The 17,519-nt window shown below is 42.3% G+C and overlaps 1 protein-coding gene across 4 annotated transcripts in view; it reads left to right on the top strand.

The window, feature by feature from the left end:
- pemt (phosphatidylethanolamine N-methyltransferase) overlaps nucleotides 1-17,519 on the top strand; it is an 88,745-nt gene that overhangs the window by 64,618 nt on the left and 6,608 nt on the right. The window contains exon 6 of one of the 4 annotated variants that reach the window (XM_055903745.1): nucleotides 17,178-17,274. The exons of the other annotated variants lie outside the window; for them this stretch is intronic. Coding sequence (XP_055759720.1) covers nucleotides 17,178-17,274 — 97 coding nt within the window. The remainder of the gene's footprint in view (nucleotides 1-17,177; nucleotides 17,275-17,519) is intronic. 4 annotated transcript variants of the gene reach the window in all.

Here is a 17,519-nt window from a genome sequence, read left to right as displayed (position 1 = left end):
CACATCAACACCATTATCCCAGAAACCCTAGACCCACTCCAATTTGCATACCGCCCAAACAGATCCATAGATGATGCAATCTCTATTGCACTCCACACTGCCCTTTCCCACCTGGACAAAAGGAACACTTACGTGAGAATGCTATTCATTGACTACAGCTCAGAGTTCAACACCATAGTACCATCAAAGCTCATCACTAAGCTAAGGATCCTGGGACTAAACACCTCCCTCTGCAACTGGATCCTGGAATTCCTGACGGGCCGCCCCCAGGTGGTAAGGGTAGGCAGCAACACATCTGCCACACTGATCCTCAACAGTGGAGCTCCCCAGTGGTGCGTGCTCAGTCCCCTCCTGTACTCCCTGTTCACCCACGACTGCATGGCCAGGCACGACTCCAACACCATCATTAAGTTTGCAGACGACACAACAGTGGTAGGCCTGAACAACGACGAGACAGCCTATAGGGAGGAAGTCAGAGACCTGGCAGGGTGGTGCCAGAATAACAACCTATCCCTCAACGTAACCAAGACTAAGGAGATCATTGTGGACTACAGGAAAAGGAGGACCGAGCACGCCCCCATTCTCATCGACGGGGCTGTAGTGGAGCAGGTTGAGAGCTTCAAGTTCCTTGGTCTCCACATCAACAATAAACTAGAATGGTCCAAACACACCAAGACAGTCGTGAAGAGGGCACAACAAAGCCTATTCCCCCTCAGGAAACTAAAAAGATTTGGCATGGGTCCTGAGATCCTCAAAAGGTTCTACAGCTGCAACATCGAGAGCATCCTGACTGGTTGCATCACTGCCTGGTACGGCAACTGCTCGGCCTCTGATCCCAAGGCACTACAGAAGGTCGTGCGTACGGCCCAGTACATCACTGGGTCAAAGCTGCCTGCCATCCAGGACCTCTACACCGGGCGGTGTGAGAGCAAGGCCCTAAAAATTGTTAAAGAGCCACCCCAGTCATGGACTGTTCTCTCTACTACCGCATGGCAAGTGGTACCGGAGTGCGAAGACTAGGACAAAAAGGCTTCTCAACAGTTTTTACCCCCAAGCCATAAGACTCCTGAACAGGTAATCAAATGGCTACCCGGACTATTTCCATTGTGTGCCCCCCCACCCCAACCCCTCCTTTTACGCTGCTGCTACTCTCTGTTTATCATATATGCATAGTCATTTTAACTATACATTCATGTACATACTACCTCAATTGGGCCGACCAACCACTGCTCCCACACTATCTATGGCTATCTACATTGTTTCCCAACCACCACGCGCCAACCCCTCTTTTACGCTACTGCTACTCTCTGTTCATCATATATGCATAGCCACTTCAACCATATCTACATGTACATACTACCTCAATAAGCCTGACTAACCAGTGTCTGTATGTGGCCTCGCTAAATTTTATAGCCTCCTTACTGTATATAGCCTGTCTTTTTACTGTTGTTTTATTTCTTTACCTACCTATTGTTCACCTCGTACCTTTTTTGCACTATTGGTTAGCACCTGTAAGTAAGCATTTCACTGTAAGGTCTACACCTGTTGTATTCAGCGCACGTGACAAATAAACTTTGATTTGATTTATTTCAGAGTGTTCATGCAGGACACAAAAAAACTCTACCTGCAGGAAAGAAATAATTGAATTTCGGTACATGATAAAACATAGCGATGCAAAACCTTGAGGGAATTGCGTCTAATCTGTATAAATAAAGACTCAATTAGATGATAATTTTGGAGCTGGGGAACGATGACGAGCACTACAAATGTCAAACGTCACTCTGTGTAGTTGCCGTACCAGGCTGTTTATGAGTTTCGAATCACTTCTCCTTCAGGAGCGGAAAACTGTATGTGTGTGTGTGTGGTCTCCATGACAACAGTGACCAAACCACTGGTGAGTGGCTTGGCACTGTTGCTAGGCAGACACAACAGGAGAGAGCAGCCTATTGCTGCAACCTATTATCCTCCTTTCCTGCAGCTCCCTTTCTTCCCTACTTTTCTCCCTGCACTCCCTCTCTTTCCCTCCATTTTTAAATAGTTTGAGCTGCTAGGCAGCAGTATCGCCTCTGTGCCGTTCCAGCATCCCCCCGTGCTCGTGCGTCAGTAACCCCAGGGATGAAAGGGCTACAGTCGGACCTTGAGGTGTGCCGACCACTCATATGTGAACTGGTGACCCCCACATGCACGTGAGGCGCACGTGTGGCTCAGTGGTCAGATATTGGTTTCGAAAGGCTGTTTAGTCACACAAACTATTGCACTGCACCATTGTATCAATGATGCAGACTGATACAGTACTGGAGATGTTGCATTACTGCATGTTCATTAATTTCTTAACGTCACATGACTGTTCAACAGTTATGAGGCTTCATCTCCTGGGATCATTCTTAACACGTTCCTGGTGCCTAGTTTTTTTTCGGGATTTGACCACCTCTCTGTCTCCATTGCCATAAAATAGATTTTCACGTAGGCATTTTCTGCTTCCCTTGCTCTCCTTAGCTCATCCAGGCAAAGCACCTCCACACACACACACACACACACACACACACCCACTTACTCTTACTCCGTCCATCCCATGACCTAAAGGAGATTAGCAGATGCATTGAGACTGATGCAGTATTGTCTCGAGTAGGTTTTAACACTTTAACTGCTATACATATACATCTGGCTCTAACAGAGAGACATCCCTCATTCACCAGCACCTGAAAACCGTCCTCCTGTGTTTGTCAACCCCCGATACACTCTCGCCATCATCACCTTATAACATTCTTCACACCTCCTTCCCCTCCACTCCTAATATCCTTCCTGACTCTGCATATACAGTGCCTTCAGAGAGTATTCAGACCCCAGACCCTTTCCACATTTTGTTAAGTTACAGCCATATTGTAAAATGTGATTAAATCGGGGCTTTTTCTCATTCATACCCCGTACTTTGTTGAAGCACTTTTGGCAGTGATTACAGCGTCAAGTCTACTTGGGTATGAAGCAACAAGCTTGGCACACCTGTATTTGGGGAGTTTTTCCATTCTTCTCTGCAGATCCTCTCAAGCTCTGTCAGGTTGAATGGGAAGCGTTGCTGTTTTCAGGTCTCTCCAGAGATGTTAGATCGGGTTCAAGTCCGGGCTCTGGCTGAGCCACTCAAGGACATTCAGAGACTTGTCCCTAAGCCACGCTTGTGTTGTCTTAGCAGTGTGCCTAGGGTCGTTGTCCTGTTGGACGGTGAACCTTTGCCTCAGCCTGAGCACTCTGAAGAAGGTTTTCATCAATGATTTCTCTGTACTTTGCTACGTTCATCTTTGCCTGGATCCTGACTAGTCTCCAAGTCCCTGCGGCTGAAAAACACACCCACAGCATGATGCTGCCACCACCATGCTTCACTGTAGGGATGGTGCCAGGTTTCCACCAGACGTAACGTTTGGCATTCAGGCCAAAGAGTTGAATCTTGTTTTCATCAGACCAGAGAATCTTATTTCTCATGGTCTTAGAGTCTTTAGGTGCCTTTGACAAACTCCAAGCGGGCTGTAATGTACCTTTTACTGAGGATGATTGGCTTCCGTCTGGCCACTCTACCATAAAGGCCTGATTGGTGGAGTGCTGCAGAGATGGTTGTCCTTCTGGTAGGTTCTCCCATTTCCACAGAGGAACTCTGGAGCTCTGTCAGAGTGACCATCGGGTTCTTGGTCACCTCCTTGACCAAAGCCCTTCTTCCTTGATTGCTCAGTTTAGCCGGGCGGCCAGCTCTAGGAATCTTGGTATTTCCAAACTTCTTCCATTTAAGAATGATGACGGCCACTGTTCTTTGGGACCTTCAATGCTGCAGACATGTTTTGGTACCCTTCCCCAGATCTGTGCCTCAACACAATGCTGTCTCGGAGCACTATGGACAATTCCTTCGACCTCATGGCTTGGTTTTTGCTCTGACATGCACTGTCAACTGTGGGACCTTATATAGACAGGTGTGTGCGTTTCCAAATCATGTCCAATCAATTGAATTTACCACAGGCGGACTCCAATCAAGTTGTAGAAACACCTCAAGGATGATCAATGGAAACAGGATGCACCTGAGCTCATTTTGAGTTCAGGCTGTAACACAACAAAATGTGGAAAAAGTCTAGAGCTGAATACTGTGTATGGATTAAATTGTTTTCTCTCACCCATCTACGCACAATACGCCATAATGAAAAGTGACATTTTTGCACATTTATTGAAAATGAAATACAGAAATATCTAATTTACATAGGTATTCACACATCTTTGTAGAGGCACCTTTTGTAGAAGCAACTCTCAATACTTTGTAGAAGCACCTTTGGCAGTGATTTCAGCTGTGAGTCTTTCTGGATAAGTCTCTAAGAGCTTTCCACACCTGGATTATGTTTCGAGCTCTGTCAAATGGTTCTTGATCATTGATAGGCAACCATCTTCACGTCTTGCCATAGATTTTCAAGTAGATTTAAGTCAAAACTGTAGCTCGGCCACTCAGGAACCTTTACTGTCTACACGGTAAGCAACTCCAGTGTAGATTTGGCCTTGTGTTTTAGGTTATTGTCCTGCTGAAATGTGAATTCCCCTGCCAGTGTCTGGTGGAAAGCAGACTGAACCAGGTCTTACTCTAAGATTTTGCCTGTGCTTAGTTCCATTCCGTTTCTTTTTTATCCTGAAAAATTCCTTAATGATTACAAGCATATCCATAACATGATGCAGCCAGCACTATGCTTGAAAATATGGAGAGTGGTACTCAGTATTGTGTTGTATTGGATTTATCCCAAACAACACTTTGTATTCAGGACAAAAAGTGAATTGCTTTGCCACATTTTTTGCAGTATTACTTTAGTACCTTGTTGCAAACAGGATGCATATTTTGGAATATTTGTATTCTGTACAGGCTTCCTTCTTTTCACTCTGTCAATGAGGTTAGTATTGTGGAGTAACTACAATGTTGTTGATCTATCCTCAGTTTTCTCGTATCACAGCCATTCAACTCTATAACTGTTTTAAAGTCACTGTTGGCCTCATGGTTAAATCCCTGAGCGATTTCCTTCCTCTCCGGCTACTGAGTTAGGAAGGACGCCTGTGTCTTTGTAGTGACTGGGTGTATTGATACACCATCCAAATGGTAATTAATAACTTCATAATTTTTCATAGGATATTAAATGGTTGCTTTTTGTTTTACCCACGTCCCAATAGGTGCCCTTCTTTGCAAGGCATTGGAAAACCTCCCTGGTCTTTGTGACTGAATGTGTGTTTGAAATTCACTGCTCGACTGAGGGACCTTACAGATAATTGTATGTGTGGGGTACAGAGGTAGGTAGTTATTAAAAAATCATGTTAAACATTACTATTGCACTATTATTGCACACAAGACCCTGAACAGCTTCTACCCACAAGACATAAGACTGCTAAATAGTAAGTTAAATTGTTAACCAACAGCTACCCGGACTATCTGCATTGACCTTTTTTGCACTAACTCTTTTGACTCATCACATACGCTGCTGCTACTGTTTATTATCTCTCATGTTGCCTAGTCACTTTACCCCTACCTATAGTATACATATATATCTAAACACAAATACCCTTGTACCCCTGGACATCGACTCGGTACTGGTACTCTGTGTATATAGCCAATCGTTACTCATTGTGTATTTCTTCCTTGTTTTTTTTTGTTTTTTTTGGTCTCTGCATTGTTGGGAAGACCCGTAACTAAGCATTTCACTATTAGTTTACTACACCTGTTGTTTATGTAGCGTATGACAAGTAAAAATGTATATGATTTAGTTTAGTCTTAAATCCCCCCAGCATATCGTTTTATTTTGGTCTCAAATCCCGTAGCATATCATCTAGGTTTTATTTTGGTCCTTAATCCAGTAGCATGTAATTTGCTTTTTATTTTGGTCTTAAATCCCCCAGCATGTCATCTCGGTTTTATTTAGGTCTTAAATCCCTCAGAATATCATCTAGGTTTTATTTTGGTCCTAAATCCAGTAGCATGTCATCTAGGTTTTATTTTAGTCTCTAATCCCCCAGCAAGTCATCTAGGTTTACTTTGGTCTCAAATCCCCTAAATGTAGGTTATATTTTGGTCTTAAATCCCCCAGCATGTCATCTAGGTTTTATTTTGGTCTCTATCCCCCAGCATGTCATGTAGGTTTTATGTTGGTTTCAAATCCCCTAAATGTAGGTTTTATTTTGGTCTTAACTTCTACTTCATCACAATCCCGGATCCGGGAGCACCCCCATCAGTAAAAAAGCTGACTGGCATAGCCTAGCATAGCGTCACAAGTAAATACTAGCATCTAAATATCATTAAATCACAAGTCCAAGACACCAGATGAAAGATACACATCTTGTGAATCCAGCCATCATTTCTGATTTTTAAAATGTTTTATAGGGAAGACACAATATGTATTTCTATTAGCTAACCACGATAGCAAAAGACACAACTTTTTTTTTCCACCATTTTTTTCCTGCATAGGTAGCTATCACAATTTCGACCAAATAAAGATATAAATAGTCACTAACCAAGAAACAACTTCATCAGATGACAGTCCGATAACATATTTATTGTATAGCATATGTTTTGTTAGAAAAATGTGCATATTTCAGGTATAAATCATAGTTTTACATTGCAGCCACCATCACAACTCTCACCAAAGCAACTAGAATAACTACAGAGAGCAACGTGAATTACCTAAATACTCATCATAAAACATTTATGAAAAATACACAGCGTACAGCAAATGAAAGACAAAGATCTTGTGAATCCAGCCAATATTTCAGATTTTGTAAGTGTTTTACAGCGAAAACACAATATAGCATTATATTAGCTTACTACAATAGCCAACCACACAACAGCATTGATTCAAGCCAACCTTAGCGATAACGAATAACCCAGCAAAAGATATACATTTTTTCACTAACCTTCTCAAACTTCTTCAGATGACAGTCCTATAACATCATATTACACAATACATATAGAGTTTGTTCGAAAATGTGCATATTTAGCGGCACAAATCGTGGTTATACAATGAGAATAGTAGCCAAGCTGCCAACAATATGTCGGGAGAAATCTTGGGAGAGGCACCTAATCTAATCAGGAACTAATCATAAACTTGACTAAAAAATACAGGTTGGACAGCAAATGAAAGATACATTAGTTCTTAATGCAACCGCTGTGTTAGATTTTTTAAATTAACGTTACTACGACATACAGCGTGCGTTAAAGCGAGGCCGCACCGAAATTAATGGCGGAATTTGAGTTTTACATTTTTCAACAGAACAACGAATTAACATCATAAATAGTTCTTACTTTTTAATGAGCTTTCATCAGAATCTTGGGCAAGTTGTCCTTTGTCCAAAAGAATCGTTGCTCGGTTGTAGATTGTCGCCTTCAACTTTGGAATTAGCAGTAAACATTAGCCATGTGGCCCAGACGTGCCCAACTCACTAGAACGCAGCACAAAGAAATATCCGAAAATCGCAATATAGTGATATAAACTGGTATAACTCAGTTTAAAATAACAACATGATGTCTTTAACACCTATATCGAATAAAATCAGAGCCGGATATATCTAAGGCCTATAACGGTAGCTTTCCAGAACGCCATCCTGAGGTCTGTCTTGCGTCATGGCGAATGTTGAAAAGAGTGGACCCCACGTTCCCAAACCCTTTATATGGCCTCAGATCTGCCTAGCAACACCATTCCAATTCTCACTATTTGCTGACATCTAGGGGAAGGCGTATGCAGTGCATATCTCGACCAATAGACGACTTGCAAATTAATAAACTGACCTCGGAACAGCCTGACTGATTTCAGATTTCTCACTTCCTCACAGGAAAATTGCTCCAACTTGAGTTCTGTTTTACTCACAGATATAATTCAAACGGTTTTAGAAACTAGAGTGTTTTCTATCCAATAGTAATAATAATATGCATATTGTACGAGCAAGCATTGAGTACGAGGCAGTTTAATTTGGGAACAAAATTTTTACAAAGTGAAAACAGCACCCCCTATTGAGAAAAGGTTTTAAATCTCCCAGCATATCATCTAGGTTTTATTTTGGTCTTAAATCCCCCAGCATGTCATCTAGGTTTTATTTTGGTCTCAATCCCCCAGCATATCATCTAGGTTTTATGTTGGTCTCAAATCCCCCAGGTTTGCCCTTCTATTCAAGTCTCAATCCCTCTGTTACCTTCTCTTCCTTCCTATCCGCTCCTCTCTCTCCTGTGGTCATCCTGGGGCCATGACGTTGCTGTTCTAGCCAGCTGTCCCTGACTGAGGCCTTCCACCCTGCCTGCATGGCGGATGGACACGTATTGAACAGAATGGAAAAAAGGTCCGTATTGAGCAAGGCGTCAGCATGAGTCACCCACCCAGCGATCTGGTCTGCAGCGACAACACCGACAACCTGTCGCGCTGTTCCCTCGACGGAATCTCATTGACCTACTTTCTGCTGTTCAATTTGAGATGACACTTTCCCTAGGTGACGGCCATTGTGTGTGTGTGGGGGAGTTGTGTGTGTGTGGGGGGGGGGGTTCAGTGTTTGCACTCGCTTTTCTGTAGTGATAATACATGTGCGAAGGCGTTTGTTAGATTAGCTCTTGTGCTGAATTTTGAGTCTATAATCTTTGTCATTTTGGCACAATAAGTTCAGGATGTTTTTACACAATGGGTAACTTCAGTAGGTTCTGATGCAAAACAGAGGACCAAAGCAATTCCCAGGTAGTCACTGTTCTTATACAGTTATTCTGAATTTACCTCTGTGTGAGTGTCTGTGGGTGTTCTCATGAATTTGCCGTTTCTGAGCATGTGGGGATATGCATACACGTTTGTTGTATTCCAAAGGTGGGTGGCTTGGTCACGTCATCAGACAAAGAGTGTCCTTCAGGTGTGTCGTGGTCACCTTGACCCAAGTATCCAAACCTCCTCCTCATCTACCCACCGACTTTCATTCACTCTCATCTTCTCTCCCTCTTATTTTGTCTCCTCCTCTCTGTCATCCACCTCTGTCCTGGCCTAGAACAGGACAGCAGGAATCAAATTAACATTGATCCCACTGCTCCAATTAAGAAAGGTAATCAGATGACATGAGATATAAAGATGAATGGAACTCAATGAAATGCAGAGGAGGGATCCTCCCTTGGGTGTCTACCGGCCTGGTTGCGTCTGCCGGCCTGGCAGCCATTCCAGGCCAGGTCCTCCTTTACCGTCTAAAGCAATGATAATGTATCCTTTCATAATGGAAAGAATACTGTACGTTGTTTGTTATCCAACCCACACACTGTATATGTACAGTATATGTAACACATTGCCTAGAGATACAACTTTGAAAATGGAGAAGGACAAAAACTAATCCCTTTTTCCTATAGGTGGGAATGAGAATGTCTATTGTCATGTCCTCCCAGCGATAACTCCAAAGTTACACGAGAGATAAAGGATTACCTTTTTTTACCTGACATCACAAATGTCATATTTCTCGGGGCGGAGATTGGGGAAAAGGGTCGAAAAGAAATAGGAAGATTGATTTCAAATTGTGACCCCCAAAGGCTGTTGAAGAAGGGTGCGCACCGTTTCGGGGAAATGTGTTGTTCAGTACAAACCGACACGCAACGTAGCAAAACATGGAGGCGAATTGAATTGCTTCACGATGTTCACCATTGTTCCTGCACCCAAGAAAGTGAAGGTAACTGAACTTAATGTCTATCGCCCAGTAGCACTCACTTCTATCATCATGGAGGGCTTTGAGAGGCTACTTAAGGACCATATCACCTCCACCTTACCCGACACCCTATACCCCCTGCAATTTGCATACCGCCCCAATAGATCCACGGGTGATGCAACCGCCATCGCACTGCACACTGCCTTATCCCATCTGGACAAGAGGACTACCTATGTAAGAATGCTGTTCATTGACAACAGCTCAGCCTTCAACACCATAGTATCCCCGAAGCTCATCATTAAGCTCGGGACCCTGGGTCTGAATCCTACCCTGTGAAACTGGGTCCTGAACTTCCTGACTGGCCGCCCCAAATGGTGAAGGTAGGCAATAACACTTCCACTACGCTGTTCCTCAATACAGGGGCCCCACAAGGGTGCATGCTCAGCCCCCTCCTGTACTCCCTGTTTACCCATGACTGCGTGGCCATGCACGCCTCCAATTCAATCGTCAAGTTTGCAGACGACACAACAGTGGTAGGCCTGATTACCAACAACGACGAGATAGCCTACAGGGAGGAGGTGAGAACCCTGGCGGAGTGGTACCAGGAAAATACTCTCCCTCAACAAAATGAAGGGGCTGATCGTGGACTTCAGGAGAGGGAGCATGCAGTGGAGCAGGTGAAAAGCTTCAAGATCCTCTGTGTACACATCACTGACAATCTGAAAGGGTCCACCCACACAAACAGTGTGGCGAAGAAGGCACTACAGCGCCTCTTCAACCTCGGGAGGCTGAAGAAATTGTCTTGGCCCCTAAGACCCTCACAAACTTTTACAGATGCACCATTGAGAGGGTGGTGCGGTCAGCCCAACGCATCACCGGGAGCACACTACCTGTCATTCAGGACATCTACAGCACCCGGTGTCACAGGAAGGCCAAGAAGATCATAAAGAACCTCAGCCACCCGAGCCACAGCCTGTTTTCCCTGCTATCATCCAGAAGGCGAGGTCAGTACAGGTGCATTAAAGCTGGGACCGAGAGACTGGGAAAACAGCTTTCTTCTCAAGGCCGCCCAGACTGCCACTAGCCGGCCTCCACCCAGTAACCTGCCCTGAACTTGGTCACTGTCACTATCCGGCTACCACCTGGTTACTGATCCCTGCACCTTAGAGGCTGCTGCCCTATGTACATAGACATGGAACACTGGTCACTTTTAATGTTAAATACTGTTTGGCATATGAAAATGGTTATATACTGTATTCTAGTCAAGGCCATCCTATTCAAATATTTCTGTGCATATACTAGACAGTATATCTGAAGACTACATGGATAGAATAGTAAATGTACAGCAATAGTTGAATAGGATGGCCTTCACGAGAATACAGTTGAAGTCGGAAGTTTACATACACCCTAGCCAAATACATTTAAACTCAGTTTTTCACAATTACTGACATTTAATCCTAGTAAAAATTCCCTGTCTTAGGTCAGTTAGGATAATTTATTTTAAGAATGTATAATGTCAGAATAATAGTAGAGAGAATGATTTATTTCAGCTTTTATTTATTTCATCACATTCCCAGTGGGTCAGAAGTTTACATACACTCAATTGGTATTTGGTAGCATTGCCTTTAAATTGTTTAACTTGGGTCAAACGTTTCAGGTAGCCTTCTACAAGCTTCCCACAATAAGTTGGGTAAATTTTGGCCCATTCAATCAACTGATTAATAACGTGACTAATTAACTAGGAAGTTGGGGCACCAAGGAAAAATATTCAGATTACAAAGTTATCATTTCCTAAAATAACTTTTCAGATATTTTATCTGATCAATTAGTCTTCGAATTAATTAATTATTTACTTTACCTCACGTTAGTGTCATTCCAAATGTTTGTAAATTGTTGGTTATCTGCACTAACCCAGTCTTCACTATGAGTCATCCATACACCAATTGTCTTAAATAATTTATTTATTACTAAGTAATTCACAGAAATGCATAAACAAACAAACAAAGTACATATGGTTACAAGAAATAATAGGAGAATCGCCCTAGTGGGCTAAACCGACATGGCGGCTTGTTAAACGAAAGGGAATTGGGAGTCGACTAGGAAGTCACTACAGAGTGATAACTATAACAATTGAGATGCTAATCCTTTGCACATGAACGCTCACTCATTCGGGAACAATTTCAATCAATATATATATATTTACGCTCAGTGTGTCGTCTTGATCGCTGGTGAAAAGTTTGTTTCTGTTGGAGAGTTTCGTCCTCTCTCTGTCGTGGTTATTGTGGATAGTTCAAAGTGACATTCGTTATAGAATGGATGTTTCGGCGGTTGTCGTTCTTCGCGTTCAATGATACCGAATTCCTAGCTGCAGACTAGTAATCAATATCAAAGACTTGTTCTTATTCTGTCGGTATCGATAGTCTAAGAGTTTAACCACGTGGTATGGTTAAAAGATTCAGCAATGGTCTGCAACCTTCATCCACTCCTAATGGAGAAAAACATGGTCTAGTGATAATTTCTCAAAGTTGGGTTTTTATTCGGAATTGCAGAAATCGGCTGTCCCAGGATGTCTGACCCTAACTGGGCTCAGGGGCGGTCCTCTGATTTAGTTCAAATCAAAAGGGATTGGATTTTTTTCATTAAACAGTCCAAAATCATATTACACAATTATACAAACGGTATCATACTCACTCATTCATCTTATACAACAATTAGATGTAAACCTCATATCTGAGGCTATTATATAAACAGCGGTATGGTAATGTAGCCACACAGTCTCCCGTGAATTTCCCAAGTTGTGACAAACGGACCAGTTCATAGCTGGAATCTTCACCGATCTTTTATACTTTTCCCGGAACATGAAATTTGTTCGTACCTCAAGTTCTGTGAGGTGGAAGAAATCCCTTTGTTCTCTATGAAAGTGTACCCTCTGCTATACTGTGCGTCCATGAGGAGATTCTCAGGAATTTACGACGTCTTTCTGACCACAGCAACCTAGTTGAAGGAGGAAAGGGGGTGGCAGGGAGAGGGGGATGGGGCTTGCTGTACCCAAACAGGCAACGTCATGACACTGGTCTAACTGAATCAGGTTTGTAGGCTTCCTTGCTCTAACACGCTTTTTCAGTTCTGACCACACATTTTCTATAGGATTGAGGGCTTTGTGATGGCCACTCCAGTACCTTGACTTTGTTGTCCTTAAGCCATTTTGCCACAACTTTGGAAGTATGCTTGGGGTCATTGTCCATTTGGAAGACCCATTTGTGACCAAGCTTTAACTTCCTGACTGATGTCTTGAGATGTTGCTTCAATATATCAACATCATTTTCCAGCCTCATGATGCCATCTATTTTGTGAAGTGCACCAGTCCCTCCTGCAGCAAAGCACCCCCACAACATGATACTGCCACCACCCCCATGCTTCAACGGTTGGGATGGTGTTCTTCGGCTTGCAAGCATCCCCCTTTTTCCTCCAAACATAACGATGGCCATTATGGCCAAACAGTTCTATTTTTGTTTCATCAGGCCAGAGGACATTTCTCCAAAAAGTATGATCTGTGTCCCCATGTGCAGTTGCAAACTATAGTCTGGCTTTTTTTATGGTGGTTTTGGAGCAGTGGCTTCTTCCTTGATGAGCGGCCTTTCAGGTTATGTCGATATAGGACTCGTTTTACTGTGGATATAGATACTTTTGTACCGGTTTCCTCCAGTATCTTCACAAGGTCCTTTGCTGTTATTCTGGGATTGATTTGCACTTTTCGCACCAAAGTACGTTCATCTCTAGGAGACAGAACGCGTCTCCTTCCTGAGAGGTATGACGGCTGCGTGGTCCCATGGTGTTTATACTTGCGTACTATTGTTTTTACAGATGAACCTGGTACCTTCAGGCGTTTGGAAATTGCTCCCAAGGATGAACCAGACTTGTGGATGTCTACAGTTTTTTTTCTGAGGTCTTGGCTGATTTCTTTTGAATTTCCCATGATGTCAAGCAAAGAGGCACTGAGTTTGAAGGTAGGCCTTGGAATACATTCACAGGTACACCTTCGAGTGTCTCAAATGATGTCAATTAGCCTATATAATTTTCTGGGATTTTCCAAGCTGTTTAAACGCACATTCAACTTAGTGTATGTAAACTTCTGACCCACTGGAATTGTGATACAGTGAATTATAAGTGAAATAATCTGTCTGTAAACAATTGTTGGAAAAATGACTTGTGTCATGCACAAAGTAGATATCCTAACCGACTTGCCAAAACTATAGTTTGTTAACAAGAAATTTGTGGAATGTTTGAAAAACAAGTTAATGACTCCAACCTAAGTGTATGTAAACTTCCGACTTCAACTGTATGTAAACATTATTAAAGTGACCTGTGTGTGTGTGTGTGTGTGTGTGTGTGTGTGTGTGTGTGTGTGTGTGTGTGTGTGTGTGTGTGTGTGTGTGTTTTAATCAAAATTATCACTACTGTGCTGGTTCTCCCTTTACACTATGTTTCAGAAATGACATCTAGTGTTAAGGTAAAGATTTCAAATATGCAATACAAAGTGTGAGTAGTGTGTGTGTGTATATATATATCTCCCTGACATATGTTGGAAGACGTGTGTGTGTGTGTGTGTGTGTGTGTGTGTGTGTGTGTGTGTGTGTGTGTGTGTGTGTGTGTGTGTGTGTGTGTGTGTGTGTGTGTGTGTGTGCGCACGCGCGCGCACACGCACTGGTCACTGTTTACGTACAGCTGAAGTCGGAAGTTTAACAAGTCATTAACTTGTTTTTCAACCATTCCACAAATTTCTTGTTAACAAACTATAGTTTTGGCAAGTCGGTTAGGACATCTACTTTGTGCATGACACAAGTCAAACTCGACCAATAACTTTTTTTTTTAATTTAATAGAGCCCCACAGTGTCATAATACCCATAAAACCTAGCAGTCAAACAGGGAAATGGTTTCAATAGTTTTTACACTGTTCATTTTTCCCATGGGGAATTTTAGAAACACTTAAAATAAGGCTTACCCTGGCGATGTTTTGATAACCATGTACATCTCTCTCTGACAAGGTGACTATCAATATATTCGGCACTATTTACTCTCAGATCAGAAAATGATCATGAGCATCAAAGTAGACATCATGCAAGACTGCAAATCCCTGCAAGCTTCTGCACATCATCTCTTGCTGACACCTTAGCTAACAGGTATGGTGTTAAGTTAAAACTTGCACAAGACAGTTCACAGAATTGTCAATTTAATGAAATTTTGCCAATTTATTAATTAGAATCTAGAGATTCTCACCTTTGCCTCGATTTGGCAGTCTCGTCCAGATCATAATGGCATTTGTAGTTCTTTATGATAGCCACATTAGCAGATAATTAGCATTTCATGTTTGGGGGGTAAATGCAGGTGAATATATTGATAAGTCACCTTTTCCTAGAGAGAATTTTCACGGTTATCGAAACGTCACACAAATGTAAGCCTACATGAAACACAACCCTTATTTTAAGTGTTTCTAAAATCCCCTATGGGAAAAATGAATGGTGGGAAAACAATTGGAAACATTTCCTTGTTTGACTACTAGGTTTTATGGGTATTATGACTCATACTTTGGTACTCTATGCACCCCAGATCTATATGTGTTTTAGCCGAATGTTATGACAACTGTAGGCAAAAGTTTTCTAAAGATTTTATACAGATCTTAGAGCACCAAACCACTACACATTACTCTCTATAAAATTGACCAAAGTCACATAAGGCTATAGTCTAAAGTAGTACACCATAGGGAATGTCATTTGACATGTAGCCACAGTCTGTAGTAGAGGCCCGACAAACAGCTCATACTAATATGCAGGCCATGTTGTGTGGCATTTAGTCACGTCCAGACTGGGTGAGTCTGACACATGCTGCTGCTCTGAGTCAGTGAAAAGCTCTAGTTACAGTACTTTACATGTCTGGCTCTGCACGGCCAATTCACGGCTCATGTAACGTAGAACAGTAGGACGGTGTGGGATGTAGGGATGTAGGGCAATGGGGATGTCAAAATATAGCTAGTGACCCATATTATCGAGTGGGTTTTGTCAGCTGCGTAGAATAGATCTGTATAATGAATGTGGCTCACTTCTGGTTCTGGTGCTGAATAAGGTATTTATTTATTTATTATATGTTTGCACCAGATGGTAACATATAAGTCCAACAACAACAAGTCCTTGTTTGCACTTTCCTTGAAGAGGTAGTTTCTCGAGCCAATGCTAAGTAGCATTAGCGCGATGACTGGAGGTCTATGGGTATCCACTAGCGTGCAGATACCCATAGACTACCAGTCATTGCGCTAACGCTAGTTAGCGTTGACTCCCGAAACTGCCTTCATACTGGACACACTAATGCTAATGGTATCCACTAGTTCATCTGACACTGGGGAAGTAGGTAAAGGGCCTCATTGAAAAAAAGTATCCCTTTAACTTCACCTTTATTTCACCTTTGTTCCAACTTTTCACTAGGTTTTAAACCCACTGCAAAATAATGAGTACGGACTTTGCACAGAAGCATAACACTTGATAAATGATGACAGCTGTTTTGGTTAGGCTGGATTACTCAAGGTGACGCTTTGTCTTACTATTGTCATTCAGTTGTTTCTGAATGAAATTCAATGGAAAAGGGGCACTTTGACCAACAATGCCCATGTTTCGTTTACCCCCCAGCAGAACTTCAGCCAGATCAAGAGAAGTTAGGCAGCAAGTGTGTGTGTGTGCGCGCCTTCCATTTCGTTCCCAAAAGCCTTCCATATCTCATCCCTCACTGTTAATGCTACTGCTGCTCAATATGTGTGTGATTAGTGCCTAATTGAGTCCACATGAAGCGTGGCCAGACTCCATCTGAAAGCAGAGTGGTCATTTGCTCCCTTAGTAATCGCTTGTGCAGAAAAGAAATAGTCTTCAGTTGTTCCCCAAACCAGGTTGAAAGATATCTTAAAATAGAGGATATGTAAGCCCTAGTAACTCTCTCTCTCTCCTTCTCTTGTTGTCCAGCTCGTTACAACTTCTTTCAGCTTTGTCCATATCCTCTATAATTACTATAATTGCCGATCACACAGGCGCCTGAAATTGACATCCGATTACAAAACACATGGCTTGAATCCAGCCTGATCATCTCCTGTTGTTTGTCATCCCAATGATCCCACGCCTTCATACATTCACACTCCCCCTTTAAAAACACTTTATATAATCAGCTAGTATCATGAAAGTGTCATCTACATCAGTGGTGGGGAACCTTTTTGCTATCAAGGGCCATTTGAATATTTATAAATTAATTCAGGGGCCTTATTATTAAAATGTGCTATTTTCTGCTTTGTTCATGTTTTAATGTGACTTTAATCACTGACATTGGTTTTATAGTTTAAATATGACTTTAATCACTGACATTGGTTTTATAATTTAAATGTGACTTTTGACGTTTCTTGTGTCCTTGAGTATTTAGAAAAGTGCAAATCCAATTTAAATAAATATTAGTATTGTAAATAATGTTGTTGTTATTATGATTACTTGTTCAAGCTCACCTCTAATGCGATGGCTGAAACTGCTTATCTTTGACGAGGCGTTTGATGTCAGCTGGCAGAGAAGACGACGCTACTCACAGCTGGTTTTCCAGGTTTGTGTCAGTTAGTCTTGAGCGGAATCGAGTCTTTGCAAGAGTCAGTTTGGTTGTCCCGAACACAGATGCAAATTTAAGTGCATGTCTCCTCAGAACAGGAAACTGCTCAGCGCTAACATTACATTTTGTAGAACTCAAGGAGAGGGAGGTTGTTGTACCTGGCTTTGAGCTCGTTATTGCTTTGCAGCTCAATGACTTTGTGTTGTAGGCCATCCGGCACATCCGCTGGTTCGACGTTAAAC

Source organism: Salvelinus fontinalis, chromosome 1 (assembly GCF_029448725.1).
Source record: "Salvelinus fontinalis isolate EN_2023a chromosome 1, ASM2944872v1, whole genome shotgun sequence".
In the NCBI taxonomy this organism is placed as follows: Eukaryota; Metazoa; Chordata; class Actinopteri; order Salmoniformes; family Salmonidae; genus Salvelinus; species Salvelinus fontinalis.
This window is presented reverse-complemented; position numbering and strand designations above follow the sequence as displayed.